The sequence below is a fragment of the Lactuca saligna genome, chromosome 8, assembly GCF_052625555.1.
Source record: "Lactuca saligna cultivar CGN05327 chromosome 8, ASM5262555v1, whole genome shotgun sequence".
Lineage (NCBI taxonomy): Eukaryota > Viridiplantae > Streptophyta > Magnoliopsida > Asterales > Asteraceae > Lactuca > Lactuca saligna.
The window spans coordinates 49,941,990-49,958,310 of NC_136424.1; the positions used below are offsets into that span (position 1 = coordinate 49,941,990).

The 16,321-nt window shown below is 30.4% G+C and overlaps 1 protein-coding gene across 1 annotated transcript; it reads left to right on the forward strand.

Moving 5' to 3' along the window:
- The first annotated feature begins 8,508 nt into the window (after window positions 1-8,508).
- On the forward strand, window positions 8,509-14,101 carry LOC145011861 (GDSL esterase/lipase 6-like). Its single transcript, XM_078970607.1, has 4 exons — window positions 8,509-8,763; window positions 9,028-9,170; window positions 13,134-13,605; window positions 13,710-14,101. Exons 1-4 carry the CDS (start codon window positions 8,526-8,528, stop codon window positions 13,931-13,933), a joined length of 1,077 nt encoding a protein of 358 aa, XP_078826733.1. The 5' UTR covers window positions 8,509-8,525; the 3' UTR covers window positions 13,934-14,101.
- Window positions 14,102-16,321: the final 2,220 nt, after the last annotated feature.

Consider the following 16,321-nt stretch of genomic DNA (forward strand, 5'->3'; position numbering starts at 1 on the left):
AAATAATGGACCCATATACAGAATTTCCTTATGTTGAGCCATTCCAACATGAAATTCATATATATCCTTGACTAAATGATTAAAACCTCACGATCTAAGCTTATAGATTTGAGATGAAGTATAATTTCCTCTCCCTTAATTATAGCAAAACAACTTTTTCCCAATTGAAACCTTTGGTTTTCTATAATTAACATTGCTAACTTGCAATCTTTATCATAATCAGCATGCTCCCAATAACATGATGATTATTAGCATAACACTTATGCTCCCACTAGCTTTGACATGTACTCAGAAAGCTCGACTTCTAGAAATCAATACTTTATTGACTTTCTTACCAAAGTTCAGATTTTTGATACTAGATGGTTTTGATAAGACTTTATCAAAAACATACACCTTCCCTTAGATAGCATACTTGTGTGTCTAAACAATTATGAAGAGGGATGTCGTAATCAAAATGCTTAGACCTTTTTGCCACTTCTCACAAGTCCAGGTTAGTGTGCCGGTAAACCACACACGCTCCACTAACGACTTTGAGAATGCAAATATCACAATTGCTATCTAGCTAAAATCTACTTAGTGAAAGTGTTTCCTCACCATCATTTTCATGAATCGGAGAGAAACCTTATGACACTTAGATTTAATGGTGTATGTGTTCTTATCCATGTGAATTGTCAAAACCATAGCCACAAGACATTGAGAACTCTAAGAACTCATATGCAAATCCAACTTTAACTGGAATGGGCACAGAATATGTCAACACGATAGGTTATAAACCTCAAGTTGTGTGCTAGTTAGGAACTTTAGGTTTTATTCTTGATTAGTTCTTGAGACTTTCAAGACCTTTAAGACTCCCACTGTCCTCTTGACCTATAAGACTCCCTTGTCAAACATCCAAGAGATAGTGTGGATTCTAACCAAGACAAACACTTCACACAATTGGCCTAAGTTGGTCTTTGTTTTATCCAAAACATCACAACTTACCAATTTCAAATGTACAAGAGTGGGAAACTTTTACTCTTACATTTGACACGTGTTTTAAACCTTCTTAAAGACGTGTCACTCAAATTACAATCTTTGAGTATGACTCTAAGACTTGTATTGGAACGTAGTATGACTCATCTTCTTCATTTAACCATTTCAACAATTCAAGATCCCTTCTTCTTAGTCATAAGAATGCACTAAGATTTTCCTTAGAGAACTAATTTTGATATGGTTTCTTAATCATTAAGATGATCACAAAGCTGATACTAAGGTACTCTCCCATCTTTTCAGATTTGAGAAACTTTTAACCTTCTGCCTAATTTGATTCTTCTTATTCGCTCTGCCTTACATTGGAACCTTTTCCAATGTCTCAGAGTTACACTTAAGCTTGTAAGTATAATCATATTTACTGAGCTTTAGTAAACTATGATGAATAGCCTTTATATCTTTTGTGGTGGACTTAATCAGTGCACATGACTATGTACTCGATCCCTTAGTCCATTACTTGACTCACACATCCATGTGAACAAGTAATTAGTCTTAATTTTTCCAATACTTGAAAGTTCTCATTCATCATGCTATACAACTTGCATGATTCCAATTCCCGGTCCAATTGAGACTTTGGATGATGAGAATCTTTCCTTATTTGGTAAATTTAGACATTACCACAAATGAAGGAATCAATTTCATATTTCCACTCTTGCTATTAATGGAATCATATAAGCAACAATTTTTCCTCAAATGCCATTATAAGGATATTTTAAAATAAATAAAATCAAAATTTTTCTTTTATTTTAAAACTATGCAGAAAAACTTATCCTTACAATGCATATGAAAACTTTTTGTTATCTATTCCTAAGCAATATCCCATAACTCCTAAGAAGTAGCTCAAGAATCCGATTTTCAAACTACGCGATAGAAATCCATCTATGCGATCAGATTCAGCATATTCTTTCTTTAAGTTCCTTTACTTTTCTTTGATTCTTAAAACATTACCATGTGACCCAGTCACATCATGTATCAGGAATCTCAGAATAGAAACTTAATAGAGTTATATAGTGGACTTTACCTGAAGTAGAGTCAAACTTATTGACTTTAACATCCTTAGGTAAATTAGGCAGCTTCGCAACTAATGACCCTTCCTTTGGAAATATAAACATATGGACCCTTTGATAATGGTACACGGGACTATCACAAACTTAGCTTTTCTCTTTACCATTTGGTCAACCTAGTTGACTATGGTCAATCCCTTTCCTTGGGAAGAGAATGCTTTTTTTGTATTTCCAGTGTCACCATTGTCAATGTCCATAAAGTTTCAGGAAGTTGATCTTAACAAATAGATAAGATCATTAAGGGTCTTGTCATAGTCTGTTTCATAGGTGTCCCAAAGGAACTCACTATGTGACTTAGAAAGTGATTGAACCACCAACTTTCTTAAGACTTTGATACCCAACTCTCCCGGCTTGTCAATATGTGACTACATCTCCAAGATGTGACCACACCTAGACCTTCACTTGCCAATAGGGTTCGAGTGACCTTAAACTTTTCAAGAACTTGTGGGGTAGGGAGAATAATTGGAGGAGATGAAAGAAGTATGATTTCCATTGGAACATCATCTTCATTTAGGAAAGCTAGTTTCAAGAGATTTGGGAAGATCATAAATGTCTAAACCAGACATGTTTTGGGAGATATTCAAGATAGTTGATCTTTAAGTCCTGAATATGACAACCAATATGAAATATTAAGGCTAGGACCCAACAAACTATTTTGTAACTTAGAAGAGGTATGCCGTAATCCAAGCTATAAAACAATTTGAAGGTAGGTGAATGACGATTCACCAATTTCCACCAAGATAAACGATATGTATTATTAGGTTTTAATTGTTTTTGAAACTCCTAGATCTTTTGAGATTCATTGAACTGTTCAATGGCATGTTTCAATCTTGAGTGTGCCCTTCAGGTTTTGTGACTGGGATGCTGAGGATCACAAAACAAGGTGTGAAGTAACCATGCAAATTACTTGGTACCCTTAAGTGTTTATCCCTCAATCGATGTGCCGGTTAACCACACACGCTCCATCGATACTATGATAAATATTAAGTCACCCTTTACCTACCTTGTTAAGTCCAAGTTAGTATGCCGGTTAACCACACACGCTCCACTAACGACTTAGACAAAGTGTAAAGTGTAATTTCATGGATTAGCACCATATTCACATTTTCCTAAGTAACTGAGATTGGGAATTATTAAGAGTTTAGTTACTTAGTATTTATCATTAATACTTTTAATGAAGGGAGAATTATAGTCCTGTCAAACCCGTTCGGCTAACGACCCTCCACCAGTCAAGCAAGCGGTGGGTGAGAGTGGACACCCATTAAGTTGCCATTTTATAGGCAACAACCTTATACCCACCTTATAGACCGGCTTCGTGAATGAGGCGTACTAGCGGTAAGACCGACTTTACTCTTATACATACATACATATATATATATATATATATATATATATATATATATATATATATTAACTTATAATATTATAAAGTATAAGGGTTGAATTTTAACTTTTAAAATTCTAAGGGCTGACTTGGAATTAATGTATTCATATGAGAAAACTTTACAAATTCCAAAACTTGAGGGCAAGTTTTGAGACCATTCAAAACTAATTAATTCCATGACTTATGTATTTAAAGTAGTTTTAATCCAAAAACTCTTCAAGTTCCATAACTTGAGGACAAGTTATGGAAGACTTTAAACTAATAAAGAATTAACTTTTCTTTATTTTATAACTTATGGAATTAATTAAGGTTACATTATTTTTTATTTATTTATTTAATGAAGAGACTCTTGGTCCTCCATAACTTGAGGACAAATTATGGAGTCATAACTCCAATTAATTAGAACTAGACTCTTCATTTTTGTAACCTTTGCCAACTTTTATGAGTTTTATGAAACTTAAGTGTGACTTTTCATATAACTTGAGGATAAGTTACAAAAACACATTTTAGAATCAACTCTTAGATTAATTTGGATTGAAAACAACTTTTTCACTCAACTTTTCTATTAATCTAAGCAACTCGTAAGAACAAGATAATTCAAATCAAACTTTTTCATGTAATTAGTCTAACCTTTAAACTAATACAAAACATGAATCTATTGACAATTATCTTTGAAATTGGATTAGCATGAACATTACCACATCAAAAACAAGTTTATAAGTTCAAAAACAACTTAGGGTAATGTTCCTAGTCCAATTCCAGCCAAAAAGGTCGAATTTATGTTGTCTGGGGGTCCAACTCGTCGAGTGCACTAACCAACTCGGCGAGTTGGATGCTTTTTGCCTTGGACTCGTCGAGTCCCTTCATGGACTGGGCGAGTCTGCTGGGTAGACAGCAACAAAACTCGATTTTTCAGCTTCTATTGCAAGTATAACAAGAAAACAAGCCTAGGATCTGATACCACTGTTGGGTTTTGAGCATTCTAACACTCCTAAGTGTACATGCAACCCTAAATACCTTAGATCTATGTTTTCTCTATTATACATGCAAATATCAACTTTCCAAGGTATTGTTCTATTCTAGCATACTAAACGTTGAATAAAACAAGTTAGAATCACATACCTTTAGTTAGTGCTTGTCTTCATGAAGCCTGAGTGCCTAGTGCCCCAAGTGTGACACCTCAAATGGTTCACACAACACCATAAGCACTTGGAATAACTTAGAGATAATTCTACACTTCATGAAATCGGCTAGCCCTTTCTTACTCTCACTAGTGCCTGATTTTGGTCAAGAATAAGATCTATATATAGTGTTACAATTAGGGTAAACTCTAATTGTCATGACTTTCCATTTCCTTGGATCCATGGGTTCAAATACACCATGGACCATCCATGGACCATCCTATGGGTTTTAGCCCAACTTGATTATCCATGGAGCATTAGCCCACTATATAAGTATGGATGATTTGTACAATCAACCCATATATTTAATTAGTCTTCTTTTGATCACTTAATTAATCCTAGATTAATTCTTTATCAATACTAATTAAATAATCTTATTATTCTTATTATTAATATACTAAAACTTATAATATATTAATAACCATAAGTGTCTTATTTCTCTCATTATAGTCTATCCAAGTGCATGATGTCATGCAACCCAAATGGACCATGCTGGGTCGGGTCAAGTCTTACCAATTATAGTTATGGACTTAGACATTAATCCAACAATTATAACCATACTGATATGACACGTGATTAACACGACGATTTAATAGCGCCGAAATGATGTGATATTTGTCACCCGTAGACTTGCAAGTCCCACTATAGCTAGCAGCAAGGTGTGGGGTATCAATCACATATAGATCTATACACAAACTCATGCTCTCCCTCCAAGAGACTGTGGTTACAAAAAGCAACCTAGCAAGTATATTGCTAAGTCGAGAAGTGGTGGCTCACATTAATGTTAAATTATTCTTGTATTAGTATTGTATGTTCTCTCTGTTCTAGTGTATTGTATGTTCTATTTGTTTCTCATTATAGTATATTCCTCCCTATTACTCATTATGGCATGTTTGAACTCCTAAACTATACCTATTATAGTTTACTAGTATGTTTGCTTGAACAGTTACTAACTTGAAGAAATGACTCATTTTATCTACTAAGTTATGATTGTGCTTTAAAAACGGAGTTTTGTAAACTATAAAGTAACATAACTTTAAAAGCGTTTTTGAAATGTTTTGATCACTTATAAGTACATAAACAATCCTTTAAATGATGTTTATATCAAAACATTTACACAATTATCATTGTGTCCAACTTGTATCCCCCCCCCCCCCCCCAAAAGCATTTAAAACAGTTTAAAAGATTGATTATAGGGGTATGAACTCACCTTATGTGGATGATTCAGTTGCAAATGTGTGTAAGGATGAGAAGTTCCATGAATGAATTCCCGAGACTCAAACGAGTCCTAAAATGACATATATTGGCATATATAGGCATGCAATTAGTGTTTTAAACAACTAACATGCAAGGAAACAACCTTAGGGACTAGGAAACACTTGAAATGAAGTGTTGAAATCACATGTGATTGATCAAAGGGGGGTGTACGACCAAAATAAGTGTGTTCACGGCCCCACTTGAGTTTACGACCATGATGTTTATGGTATAGGGTGTTTACGACCAAGGGGTTTACGGCCAAGGGAGTTTACGGCCGTAAACTCCTGGAGATCACTCTCAAATCGTTTGTTCCAAGTATTTAGGCTAATGATTCTACTAGGTAGCAAGTGTATGGAAGGAATACTCATGATTTAGAAGCCTTAAAAGGGGTTTTCGACCACCAAGAACAAGTGTATGTTCTTGGTTAAAGTTGATGATCTTGAAGATCTAACCAAAAAAGGTGATTTCATGGATGAATCAAGAGATGCTTATAAGGCCAAGAAGGAGTAACAAGAAGGATGGATGAATTATTTACAATCTTTGAAGATCAAGACTAAGATCCTTATGATACTTGGGAGAGAATTAAAGTGTTCTTGAGGTGAAAGTGTAAGAAATGAAGAAAAGTGAAGGAACATGATACTTAAGGGCATGAGTTCAATGCTGGCAAGAGTTTACGGTCGTAAACTCCTTATTTGTGGCCGTAAACTCCTTGAGATGAAGTTTATGGCTTGAGTGATGTACAATGAACTCAAGCAGATACTGCCTAACACTCATTCCTTGGATGTATTAGGCTTAGAACTCATGTGAATGACCCTTTACAAGACTAAAAGGCAAAAGAATTTAGTCTAACTTTTGGTGGATTGAATTGACTTTATCCGAAAAACATTTTTGGTTTGTCACACTTATGAGAGGGAGGAGGAGCACCAAAAACGACTAAGAACCCATAAGGATTACTTCCACACGTTTTTGGGGCCTTAGGGGTTCCTTATATAGTGAGGCTATTAGGCTTTTGAACTAGGAAACCCTAATATGACTGCTTAGGCCCTACGCAGCCCATGGACTCCCTCCTTAGAGGCCTTGAACGAATTCTAATAGGTTTCCCCATAGATTTCGTCCACTCCAACTTCTATGTAGTCAATTAGCCCAATATTCAACTATCACACAATTGACAATTCTAGTCCCCTTTATTTAATTAATATCTTTTAGCCATGGAATTAAATCTTAATTAATTCCTATCTAATATTAATTAAACAATATGATTTCTCATTTAATATATCATTCATAATATATTAATCAACCACAATAACCTCTCTCTCTCTCCATAAATCATCCTATTTAGTTGCTTTGGTGAAGGCAACTCAAAAGGACCATGTATAACCGGGTTAAATACTTATCAATTATAGTTACGGGCTTAGACACTAATCCAACAGTAGCCCATGGAGGAAACCCTAATTCGTTAGCTTAAGGCCTAAGCAGCCCATGGACTCCCCATCCAAGGCTTTGGACGAAAATTCTAGGGCCTCCCTAGAAGTTTTCATCCAATACTTCTAAGGGTGGTCCAAGAGCCCAAATCCACAACTATCAATAATTTTCTAAATAGCCCCTACACTTTCAATTAATTCCTTTAATCCTAAAATTAGTTCCAAACTAATTTATGATTAAATATTAATTAAATAATATGATTTCCAATTAATATATTATTTCCATAATACATCAAAAAATCATTCAATTAAATTTATTAATAAAATAATAAATTCTTCCTCTTTCTCAATAAGTCATCTTGTGTAATTGCTAGTATGAAAGCAACCTAAAAAGATTGTGCTAATATCAATTCAAGTATATACCAATTATAGTTATGAACTTAGACACTTAATCCAACAATTGTATAGTATGATGTTAGAAGATGGATGGTGTGTGTAATATAACTACGATGAATTAGAGGATGAAGATCTAGTATCAGAAGAAATTGTTCTTGAAGTGAATGTAACAAATATACGAGCAATATGTAGCAAAGAAGTGCATAATAACGTTTGCTCAAATTTGGTGGAACGGATTCATGCTAATCGATTCATATAGTCTTAATTATGTTATTTTATGTAAATTTTAAACAATTTGTTTGGTGAGAAAAACAAGGATCATTAATGTTTTATTGGTATTTACTTTTAGTTTTGGTTTAATGTTATAATTATAATAAGGTGAAAAGTTGAAATGTTGAAAGATGAGTATTTCTTCAAAAACAAAAATGTGTGAAAGATTAATAAGAAAAAATGACCTAGCGTTGACATGTCGTAAAATATTGAAATTGTAACACAAGAGTATACATGTTGGTCTAATATTTTCCGAGCAAGAACGGTGACACCTAATATTTGAATCACCAGTCATGTATTGTGAGTTCATGACAAACATGTGAAAACCAAATATTGATAACAATGACACATTATTGATGCTAGTTTTTCATTTTATTTCCTACGTCATTTCTTTTTTTCTTTAATTCAATTTAGTGCTCCTTTTTTCAACTTAATCCGTTCGGCACAACTTCTTCTGAGTCTATTTAATACCAAATTCACACCATATATATGCACTAAAATTGGTAACCAAAGTGTGATTGAGATGGAGAGATTACCAAATTTGATAATATTCCTCAATTTATTGCTTATGGCCTCGACTTTGGCCAATGCACATGTTGTTAAGTCAATGTTCCCGTTTGGAGACTCGCTTTTTGATCCTGGTAATAATCATTTTACCAAAAACTGTACAATTCAAGCCGATTTTCCACCTTATGGCTCAACTTTCTTTAAACGTCCAACTGGACGATTTACCAATGGTCGAACTGTTGCAGATTTTATTTGTAAGTCCATCGTCTTCTACAAACTAAAGACACTAACATTTATTTAATCGATATTACACTAAGCTCGGCATTACTTTTGTTAATGGAAAAAAACTAGCATCTTTTTACGACCTTTGTCATACCCAACATGACTTATAAAATGAAAATGTTTAATATACGTAACATCCAATTTCTAATATCCATCATATTTAAATGAAATTATTTGGATTAAAATTACATTATGTTGTGAATTAATGTTAATTTGGGGCCAGAAAAGTTGTGCAGCACAATATTTGGGGATGGAGCTTCAACTACCGTATCAAGAATTAAGGCAACAGATAGCAAATGGTACTCGGAAAGAATTTCCAGATAACGGTATCAGTTTTGCAAGTGCTGGAAGTGGATTGCTGAATACAAACGAACAATGTGTAAGATAACCAATCTTACAAATTTATGAATTCATTTTTCAATATGCGGTTATCTTTTATATAAATTATAAAGATATTAAACAAAAAAAGGATATATGTTATACAATGATCACTAATCGGAATTATTTAAGATTTGATAAAAAAAAAGATCATTTTAATCTTTAATTTAGTTGTCGAAGTTGAAATTTCTAATGAAAAACATTCGAGTTAAAAGAAAAACTAGTTAAAACACGTTCAATGTTATAAAACATTCTACATTTTAGGTTTTTCTGATTAAATATATACTGTTTATTTTAATTTTAAAACGTCAATTTTATCCAACTTTTTGATTAGGTTTATTATAAACTTTAGATAATCGACAATTTTTATTTTTACTTTTTCAGTTAGAAACACCCTAACTTTTTGTTAAGAAAAACTGTATTTAATTTTTTTCTCGGAAAATAAGTCCTCACTTATAAAGAACAACAAAAAGTTAGCTAGTTTTTTTTTTTTCCTCGGATAGTCAAAGCTACCTAAAAGGACCGAAACAAAAAAAACAAAAAAAACAAACAAAAAAAAAATGAGTGGTTATTTGAGAAACAAAAAGTTTAGGTTTATTTATTATTATTTTTTTTATAATATTAACCCTTTAAATAATATGATCTAAAGTGGTTATCATTATGTGATAAAAAATTTATGCTGATGAAATGCAAATAAAAATAAACAAACACCAGCCAAATTGCCCTAAAAATAGTAAGATTGTTTATTTGTGAGATCCAACTTCTACTAACTAAATTATAAAAAATAAAAAATTGTTGCCATTATTTGTATATAATCTTTTATTTAAGGGTCAATTACACGTCTGTATCTTTTAATTTTTTTAGATCAATATATCATAACTTATAAGCGGTTTGCTATTCGATAATGCGGTCAGTATATGATTATAGACCTAATTCCATATCTCATAAGGCCTTGAATTTTTTATTTTTTTTTATTTTTTATCTTTTATTTTTTTTTTGTTATTTTTTTTAAAACTTGAATAAAATATATGTTCCATAAAATAAAAAGTAACTAAATATAAATCATTTTACATATTATATATACATAATAATTTATGACATGTGAACGATAACTTTATAAATATTTTAGGGGAATATTTTGAAAACTTAAAAATTTCTATAGAATTATATGATTTTTTCTAAACAAAAGTAACTTCAGCTTATCAATAAGATATTGTCTTTACAATCTATATAAGGTAAATGGTTCGAATCTATCTCTTTATTTTGAATTACATTACTCTTTTTTTTTCTTTTTTTCAATTAACTTTTCTTTCTTTTTTTATATGTTTTTTTAAAAATACTTAATACTTTTACAAAATACTTTTCTATAATCTTAAAACGCATTTTTTTTAGAAAAGTATATTTATATTTTATTTTTGTTATGAACTAATTTTACAATGTTTTAGAAATTTACTTTTTTACAACTTCTTTTACGCATTCAGTTTTATTTCATGTAGGATTTTAAAAAAAGGTTAACAAAATCATATTTTATAATTTCATTTTTATGACACTTTTTTGTATAATTAAATTTCGACAAAATTTCATAAATAGTATTTGTAAAATATTTCGTTGTGAGGACTTTTATGGTAATGTCACTCGTTCCTATGGTTTGCAAAATTTCATGAATAGTCATTCTGTCATTAGATATAACTTTTCAGCTGTTAAATTTTTTTGAAAAAACTATTTTACCGTTATACCAAATTTGCAATATGTTACAAACCTCAAGGACTATTTGTGTAATTTTTTCAATTATGAAATTATATATATATATAGTGAGGTTTAATAGAGCCATAATTAACCAACGAACCAATATTTTTTTCAACTTTTAGAACTTATTTTTTATCAAAAAAGAAAAATACAGAAATTCATAACTTTTTATCCTTCTTCCAATGATATTAAATTCGATTTTTTATGTCAAATTCACAATGTGAATTTTTGAAAATTCACAACGTGAATCCGGATTCATACGGTGAATCTGAAAAATATTTTTCACATTCACAATATTAATATATGAATTTAGATATTTTTAGATTTTTTTTCGATAAAGAATAAACTCTAGAAATTAAAAAAAGAGATTTAATTTCTTGAAGAACCAATAATTATGGTTCTCTATTGAATTTTTTCTTTATATATATATATATATATATATATATATATATATATATATATATATATATATATATATATATATATATATATATAATGTTAACAATTTGATAACTTTTTTTTTACATTTCTTTTATTTTTATTTTATAATTTTAGTTATTTATGGATTTTTTTTTATGTTCTTATTTTTTGATTCAAGAAAATAAACTTAAATTCGATAAATCATGTCGAAACTATTTTTCTTCTTTAATTTTTCTTATTTGTGAATTGAAGCGTTGATGCTTTTTCAATTTTATGTTGTTATCAATCATATATTTTTTTATTTGGATGTTCCATAGTTAATATCGTTAGCAATTTTATGTTTGCATTTATCATTATCATTATTTCACATTTTTTATAATTTCAGTTATTTATTATTCTTTTATTGTTTTTATTTGTTTTTATTTAAGTAATGAAAAGAAAAACAAAACAAAACAAAAACAAAAACTCAAACACCAAAACTATAATATACTATAATATATTAATACATTATACATTTTTAGTCTTTTTTTTGTATTTATAGTATTTCTTTTAAATTTTTCCGTATTATATTTAAATTTTTTCGTATTATTTTTAAACTTTTTCCTATTTTTATATTTTCATTGTTTCATTTTATTTTTCAACAATTTAATAACATTTTTGTACATTATTCAAAATGTGTAAAATGTATGAATATATTACAGTATATTACAATTTTGGTCTTCGAGCTTTTTTAATTTATGATTTTTGTATTTTTTTTTTTTAATTTAGACTCAAATAAATAACTAAGTTATATCTATATTTATAACTTAGGTCCAACTGTTTTTCTTTATATTTTTTTCCTTCTTTAGTGGGTATTTTATATACGTTACAACAAATTAAAATTTAAAAAAAAATCAAATGATTTATCTATTGAGAATAAATGTTTTGATGTGTTATATTTGTGATTTATAATTATTAAAATAGGAAAAATAGCTAATATTTTTAAAATGTAACTTGCAAATTAAATCTTATTTCTATATGAGATTTTTAAAATAGTTTAAGTTAAAGATAATATTTTCTTTGTTTGATAATAAACTAAAATAAAGAATAAAAAAATTCATCTAAGAAAGTGACTTTAGAATAAAAGTTGTTATAATATTTTAAATTGAAGGTTTTTTTTTTATTTTTATTTTTAAAACTTTGAATCAAAATAAATAAAAATTTTACAAACACTATAAATAACTAAAATGACATTTTTCAAACCATAGGACCAGTGGCATGATATTTTTCATAAAAGTCATCAAAGTAAGATAATTTGCAAACATAATAACTAATTATGATGTTATCTTAAATTTAATCCTACTAAAAATTACTTCTAGTCTATGTTATATATACAAATTTTCCATTAAAAAAAGTACCTCTAGTATTTGTAAAATGGTAAACGGATTCATCTACACTTGTTTTAATTGACAATAACCTTCTTAGTGTGCATTCATGATATACTCAACTCGCTACTAATAGCAACTTTTATTACTTTGGCTAAGATAGCATATACTAAGTTCTAATAAATGGTTATCACGTGAAAAAGGTAAATTAGAATCATGTAGTAATTCAATATAGTTAGCTTCTATTTGATGTGTGCTATTTTACATTATTAAAAAATGACAACTAAAACATTTTAGTTTTTTGAAACACGAACTTAATTTAGCAATAGAAACTCTAATGACTTCAATTGTGGTTCATGCAAATCAAAGTGTAAATTACATTAACAATTTTGTTATACCATAATTTTTCTTTGCGATGTTTGATATATGGGCAGGGGATTTCACCAATCCAAGTCCAGTTACAACAATTCCAAGCCCTTATTGACAACAACCATATACGTAAAGACCAAATTCAAAACTCCTTGTTCTTACTAGAGTCGGGTTCCAATGACATTTTTGACTTTCACATATCTCTCTTTCCAAGGCTATTTCCATCAGCCCATGTAGATAAACTAGTGAAACAAGTTGTAAATGTCATTGACAAACTCACTAGTCTTGGAGCACGTAGGATAGCCATTTTCGGAGTAGGCCCGATGGGATGTATTCCTGCTACGGTTCTCTTGCCCCATTTGCCGATTGCACCTCAAACTGCATGCAATGATAGGATAAACAACATGGTGACGCATTATAATAATGAACTCCAAAAACTAGTAAACGATATACCAAAAAAGTATCCTGGTGTAAAAAGTCTTTATGGAGCAGTGTATGATGTTACCCAAACTTTTCGTGCTGACCCGAAAAGTCATGGTACTAATTTTTATTTAACATATTCTCTCTAATTATTATGTATACTTGTTCATTTGAAAATTAATGGTCTAATCATATTATATATAATACTTATTCTGGAATAGGGTTTGCCAATGTAAATGAGGCATGTTGTGGGGCTGGACCCAAAAATGGAAAGGTGCAATGTGGGTTAAACGGTACCAGGATGTGTGAGAAACCTAGTGACTTCTTATTTTGGGATTATTTTCATCCTACAGAGCATACTTATGAATTATTAGCTAAAGCATTTTGGGATGGTGACACTAAATGCGCGAGGCCAATGAATCTCCAGGCTTTGGTTAATACTTAATTAATATCCCCTAATATATAATTAATCCCCTCAAACCTCTTTTTTATATAAAGGACTAGCCATATTTTTACATTGTAATAACCATTTTATATATAATTGTTATTTATTAAATGATGGATTATGTAACACAGTTTGTTACTTTACTAAACTTGTACAATAACCTATACATCTACATACATGATTCTTTTGTACAATTCCGCTAGTGTCTTCTTTCATTAATGTTGATTAAATTCATGACTTTATGTTATCAAACTTAGATCAAATTGTAGAGTTCTGTTCTCACAAGGGGTATAGGAAAATATTATTACAAAACTATTTTGATCTTAGTTCATTTTGTACTTGGTTTTTAGTATATATGATTTATTGAAGGGTTGTTGGTCAAGTGTTTATTCCATCTTTCTCACCTATGTTTTGAGGATAATTGTGGAAATATGCCTTCCAAAATTGATAAGTTTTGCTTAGTTCAAGAGCTATTTTTTCTTTTGAACAATCCATATCTAAAATGGGTGTATCAATTCAAAAGAGCATCAGGTTTAAAATGAGTGTTTTAGATCTAAAAAAGACTTGTTCTTAAAATGCAAATGCTCCATTCTTGAAGGACCAAAATAGCCAAATTGTGAAAACTTTTACCCTTTTAATCTCATTGAAGGCAGGAAAATTTAGAAAGAGAGAGTTTTGAAAAATTCTTCTTCTTCTCCTTTTTAGGATCAATGTTTTCTAGGGTTTCAAACCTCTTATCACTAAATCATTATAACTTATTGTAACCTCTTTGATCAAAATCTGTAAACACTGTAATGTTTTACTGGATTGGTTCTCGGCCTCCTCCGGTCGTGGTTTTTTCCGATTTGGGTTTTCCATGTAAATATATGTGCCTCTTTGATTTACTTTTTGCTTGTTATTTTTTATTGCATGTGATTGATTATGGTTTGATATTTCAGTTATATTCCTCTTGACTAATACTGTTATCGTGATTCGGATTTCTGGGTTGTTTGATGCATTAGGGCTTTTTCATTTTAGTGCATCTTACCCTCTTTGTTTACTACAATTGGTATCAGAGCTTCTGTGAAAACTTTTACCCTTTTAATCTCATTGAATGCAGGAAAATTTAGAAAGAGAGTTTTGAAAACTTCTTCTTCTTCTCCTTTTTACGATCAATATTTTCTAGGGTTTCAAACCTCTTATCACTAAATCATTATAACTTATTCTAATCTCTTTGATCAAAATCTGTAAACACTGTAATGTTTTAATGGATTGGTTCTCGGCTTCCTCCGGCCGTGGTTTTTTTCCTGATTTGGGTTTTCCATGTAAATATTTGTGCCTCTTTGATTTACTTTTTGCTTGTTATTTTTTATTGCATGTGATTGATTATGGTTTGATATTTTAGTTCTATTCCTCTTGAACTAATATCGTTCTCGTGATTCGGATTTCTGGGTTGTTTGATGCATTAGGGCTTTTTAATTTTAGTGCATCTTACCCTCTTTATTTACTACAATTGGTATCAGAGCTTCTGTGAAAACTTTTACCCTTTTAATCTCATTGAATGCAGGAAAATTTAGAAAGAGAGAGTTTTGAAAACTTCTTCTTCTTCTCCTTTTTAGGATCAATATTTTCTAGGGTTTCAAACCTCTTATCACTAAATCATTATAACTTATTCTAATCTGTTTGATCAAAATCTTTAAACACTGTAATGTTTTACTAGATTGGTTCTCGGCTTCCTCCGGCCGTGGTTTTTTCCCGATTTGGGTTTTCCATGTAAATATTTGTGCCTCTTTGATTTACTTTTTGCTTGTTATTTTTATTGCATGTGATTGATTATGGTTTGATATTTTAGTTATATTCCTCTTGAACTAATATTGTTCTCGTGATTCGGATTTCTAGGTTGTTTGATGCATTAGGGCTTTTTCATTTTAGTGCATCTTACCCTCTTTGTTTACTACAATTGGTATTAGAGCTTCTGGGTTTTAACATTAGTTTATTGGGATCATTTTTCAAGTGATTGATCATGTCTTAGATTAAGTACGATATTCTGTTGTTGGATCGAAACACCAAATTTCCCATATGGCAAGTTAAGATGAAAGATGTTCTAATTCAGATGGATTTACACAAGGCGCTTCTAAGTTCCAAGAAGATGTCTGCTTCGTGGATGGAAGAAGAAAAAGAGACAAAAAATTTAAAAGCTCAATCTCATATTCATTTGCATTTGTTAAATGATGTTTTGAAAGAACTTCAGCGGTTGCTTTATGGTTAAAGTTGAAGCAATTGTTGATGACAAAGAGCCTACCAAACAAGTTGCATTTAAAGCAATAGTTGTTCAATCTTAAAATGATTGAAGGAGGTTCTTTATCTAAACATTTATCCATATTCAAAGATTTAGTAAATAATTTAGAA

What these genes read in the sequence shown, in the direction of transcription:
- LOC145011861 (XM_078970607.1), top strand. Translation starts at nt 8,526, where the DNA reads ATGGAGAGATTACCAAATTTGATAATATTCCTCAATTTATTGCTTATG. An exon ending in AACTGTTGCAGATTTTATTT is followed by an intron (nt 8,764 to 9,027) that starts GTAAGTCCATCG and finishes AAAGTTGTGCAG; the next exon opens with CACAATATTTGGGGATGGAG. An exon ending in TGAATACAAACGAACAATGT is followed by an intron (nt 9,171 to 13,133) that starts GTAAGATAACCA and finishes ATATATGGGCAG; the next exon opens with GGGATTTCACCAATCCAAGT.